Source organism: Lonchura striata, chromosome Z (genome assembly GCF_046129695.1).
Source record: "Lonchura striata isolate bLonStr1 chromosome Z, bLonStr1.mat, whole genome shotgun sequence".
Classification (NCBI taxonomy): Eukaryota; Metazoa; Chordata; class Aves; order Passeriformes; family Estrildidae; genus Lonchura; species Lonchura striata.
In genome coordinates, this window is record NC_134642.1 from 17,248,081 (window position 1) to 17,252,586 (window position 4,506).

General features: G+C 45.5%; 1 protein-coding gene across 1 annotated transcript; it reads right to left on the bottom strand.

The window, feature by feature from the left end:
- Positions 1-1,260: 1,260 nt before the first annotated feature.
- Positions 1,261-4,182, bottom strand: LOC110471297 (relaxin-3). The gene is made up of 2 exons (XM_021531845.3): positions 3,972-4,182; positions 1,261-1,967 (listed from the first exon to the last, which is right to left on the bottom strand). Exons 1-2 carry the CDS (start codon positions 4,180-4,182, stop codon positions 1,600-1,602), a joined length of 579 nt encoding a protein of 192 aa, XP_021387520.1. The 3' UTR covers positions 1,261-1,599.
- Between the last annotated feature and the right edge of the window lie 324 nt (positions 4,183-4,506).

Genomic DNA, 4,506 nt, shown 5'->3' on the forward strand with positions numbered 1-4,506 from the left:
AAGATGACTCATTTCTTTATAAATATTGTTACAAGGACAGAAGAGATGGTTATTTTTCATGGAAGACAGCATTCATAGGGAATGTCCATTCTGCCCAATCTCTACTAAATTAAACTCATGCCTTAAAAAAAATTAAAAGAATTGATAGATGCCTAATTGCTGCAATAACCATAATATCTTAAGAAAAGGAATAAAAAAAAGTATGCAATAATTGCAGAGAGGAGTAGTCTGTAGTCTAATCAAGGAATACTTGTCAAAAGATAATTTGAAGAACAAAGCCAAAGGCATCAACCTCACAGCCTAAGCTCTGAAGCATACTCTGAGTCAACTACCACTACAAAGTTAAGTTACCTTGAGTATCACAGAGGTCAGGAAAACCAAAACCCTCACATTAGGAACCATATTGCTAGAAATATAATTTTTTTGTAGTTAAGAAAAACATGCAGGAAGGCAAAAGGATTAGAAACTACAAAGAATAAATCAGCTATTCATAAATACAGTAGCAATTAACAACTTAGAAGTACATCTGAATTAGAGTAGACCATCATACTTTACGAATACACGGAAAGATGTCTGAGTATCTGTACAAGTTACTCAATGCACATCCAGCACTCTCACTCTGCAGCAGTAGGGAAAAAAATGGGCAAGTAAAGTAAAAAAGGAATAACTGAAGTGTTAATACTCTAACTATTTAAGCCTGAACATAAATATAAAAAAAAACTCAGGCTGCAAGTATTGTGTTGCAGTAAAATTTCTATAGAGATAACACTGCATAAAAACAATTCTGTAATCACAAGGAAGTGTAAAATGTGTGGTCAAAATAACCAGCAAGTTGAGTCAGTGTCAAATGGAATTTCAATTGGCAAAATATTCTTTTTCTACAGCTTTGTACCTTGAATCCCATTTTAGTATTGTAGGATGTTACAAGGAAGGTGGTGGGACTCTTCATTAGTAACTTAGTAGCAGTAGAAGTAAGGGGTTTAAATTAAAAGAGGGGGAATTGAGGTTAGGTCGTGAGGAAGATATTGTTTTCTGTGAGGTGAGACTCTGGAACAGGTTGCCCAGAGAAGCTGCCCCATCCCTGGCAGTATTAAAGGCCAAGGTTGGATGGGGCTCTGAACAACTTCATCCACGAGAAGGTATCTCAGCCCATGTCAGGGGGATGGAATGAGGTGATCTTTAAGGTGCCTTCCAACAAAAGCCATTCTATGAGTCTATATACACTTTTTTTTTGACAGATGAACAATAATATGGCAACACTTAGTATAATTACATTTTATTGAAATATTGAAGTTCTTAAAGTGTTACAAAGGTATAATACATTCGTAATATAAGTGTAAAGGCTCAACATTAAAATGAAAAGACTTAGTAAAAAATATAGATTAGAAGTTACTACAACAAAACAAACTCATTGCAATTACATTTACGTTTTGTTTGTTTTGTTGTTTTGGGGCTTTTTTTAAAGAAAACCAGCTATATTGATCGGCACATATAGACAAGATAAAATACAGCAAGAGTTTTCTTCCTCCATGAAGTAATCAACCAAGTAGTAACAAACTGTAACAAACACTGATTTCATGCATAAGTGTAGAGAGGATTTTAAACTCTGCATATAGTACTAATTTCAGCTTTTGTACAGCCCCATTTGCAACACATTCCTGCCAAACCCAGAGACTCCCGTTTTCTTCTGGGATACCTGGCCCAAAGGTAGCTGCTTGATTCCATAGGATTTGCATTTCCTGTTCCCCCCCTGTCCTTCTGAACGGCTTCCTCTACCTGGCGAACAAGTTTTTTTAAGTCACCTGCCACCGGTACATATTCATTATAGTAATTTAAACTATACAAGTCCTTAAACGTCTCCCATCCAAGAAATGGGCTGCTTCTCTGTAGCTGCTCCACTTCAGGATCCAAAACTGACTGCAGGTTGAAGCTTCCCAGTAGTTTGTTACTTGCTGTTTGTGCAGAATCTGGTTTAAAGAGAAGACTTTTCTTAAATTCAGACTGTAGGAGCATCAAAAGGATTACACAGTTCTAAGAAATAGCAACAAAACCCATTCAGTTAGTAATAAGTGAAACACTGCTATGTAGGAGAACTGTCAGTACTTGAGAGTCTCCACACCACGACTTACTTGTAGTCTACTTTTAGCAGAATCTATGTTTTAAAGTCTGTAACTCCTGTTTGACATGCAGACTACACAGAAACAACTGTAGCTGAAGTAAAGGCATCCTGTTATAACTGCAGTGTTATTGATAAAGTCTCAATTTTTCCACAGAATCAGAATTTTGTTGTAAAGGCATGTACCCAGAAACATCACAGAGTCGTGTCTTGTGTTGGATGAATTAGATTAGACCCCTCCTCTCCTGTGCACAGCCACGCAAAGTAGCATCAAGTGAAGAACAAATGTAGGAAGGACTAAATAAGCAAAGATTGTATGCAAACTGATTCCTAGATTGCATTTTTCTATAGCTATTCTAACTGATGCCTTCCTCTAATTTCTTTCATTTCTCAAGGCATATCAGGGGCTTGCAGAATTTACTTATGACATGCTTCATCTCACTGACTAAAATGTTCTCAAAAATACAGCCCTACTTCCTTTCACCCTACACTATTTCTCTTGATTTTGCTTCTGCAAGACAAATGGCATTGCTTACTTCAGCTAATGTGAAGAAAAATATCTTCTTTTGTCTTGTCCTCTTAGTGCTGTTAATACAGTCAATTTTTTGTTTCAGAAAGCTGAATGTGAGAATATCCAGCAACATTTGTATTTACTTAAATATGGCTAATTAGTATATAGAACATAATTTTCAGATAGAACAGCCGCCTTGAGTAGGTGCAAAAATAAAAGTAGATGTAGCTACTTTAGTAATTAGACAGTGACTGCCATTTGATAGTCTTTAGGGTGGAGAAGTCTTCTAGTTAGACATTATGCAGCACAGTGGAGACTCCTTAGTGACTGCTGTTATTAACAGAAGCTGCTATTAACAAAAAGGAAAGCACAATTTGCTAAGCAAGAACATAATCCCCACAGAAGCTGTATGTAAGTAATTTGTTATAATTACAAAGGTTACTTTTATCTTTTACTCAACCTGTTGGGGGCGGGGGGGGAAAGTGGCAAAAATTCCCAGAAAACCCAGAATACTGGCTTCATTAGCTGCCTGAAGTCTTAGGTTATAAAGTGTGCTTAATCAGAAAAAAATAATCTCTTCCATTGCACGTTTTAGCCATAATTCCAACTTTTGTCCTTTTAAAAAACATTATTTTTCAGTATTGAAAGTACCAACACAAATTAATAACTTAAAATTACTATTACATTTACCGCAGCTTGAGAACACAGCCCAAAGGCGCGCCAGAGCCCGTGCCCCCCAGCGTGCCAACTCTTTGATGCAGAGGAGCATCCGAGAGTGGGAACGTCGCGCGGGATCCCACGCCCGCGGCGCTCCCGCGCATCCCGGGAGCTCTGACGGGCAGCGCGGCGCCGGGGCTCCCGTCCGGGAGGGAAGCCCCGGCAGGAACCCCGCTTCATTCCGCCGACAGGAATTACGGAGCCTTGGGAAGGGAGAGAAGCCATAGCGACAGGCATTCCCCAGCGCTCCCCAGGGCGCATCGGATCTCCCCCCACGGCCAAGAAAGGGGAGAAGAGTGATTTTATGGGATTTTATAGCAGGAGCTCCTCTGCGGCCGGCAGCTCTGCCGGAGATACCTCCGAACTGACCAAAAACTTTCCAGATTATCCCGGCAAATAATGCCCCAGCGCCTGCAGTCCCTTTCCCCCTGAATCTCAGGGCGTCCTTCCAAAAGTCTCGGAAATGCCAACTAGGATCTAGAGGGAAAGCGAGAGCGGGACGGGGCGCTCGCCCTTCGCCGTTCCCTCCCGTCCTCTGCATCCCTCCTCGCAGCGCCGCCGTGGCTCGGCAGCGAGCGGAGCGCCCCGACAGCCGCCCGCCCCCGGGCTCGCTCCTGGGACACTCACCGGCCGCGGGCTCCGCCGCCAGCAGGGAGAGCCGCTTCCAGCGGGACCCGCCGCAGGTGAAGATGACGGCGCGGATGAACTCGCGGCCGCACAGCTTCACCCCGTACCCGTCCCCCTCGCCCGCGGGCAGCACGGCGCCGGGATGCCCCGGCGGCGCCGCGCACAGCAGCGCCACGGCGGCGCACAGCACTCGCAGCTTGGCCATCCCCATCGCCCGGCCCCGTCCCACGGCCGCGTTCGCAGCAGACCCGACGGCCGCCACAAGGCCCCGACCGCGGCGCCCAGCCCGGCCCAGCCCCGCCGGCGCCCGCCTTTTATGCGCCGCGACCGGCGCTGAGTCACGGCCGGCCCGGCCCCGAGCCCCCTCCCCTTCCCCGCCGCCGCGGCTGCCGGGTCCCGCCGGGCGGCCCCTGCGCCTCCGGCCGCGGGGCCCTCGGGCAGCGCCCTGCCCTCCCTCTGCCCTGGCGAGCTGTCGCGGCTCCTCACACCGCCGCGCCTCGATTTCGGGCTCCCTCCTCGAGCTCCTGGCCCACAG

Bases quoted from the DNA above. Each gene is read 5' to 3' on its own strand.
- LOC110471297 (XM_021531845.3), bottom strand. From the start codon at position 4,182: ATGGGGATGGCCAAGCTGCGAGTGCTGTGCGCCGCCGTGGCGCTGCTG. The intron at 1,968-3,971 runs GTGAGTGTCCCA...TCTTTAAACCAG, and splicing joins GGCGGCGGAGCCCGCGGCCG to ATTCTGCACAAACAGCAAGT.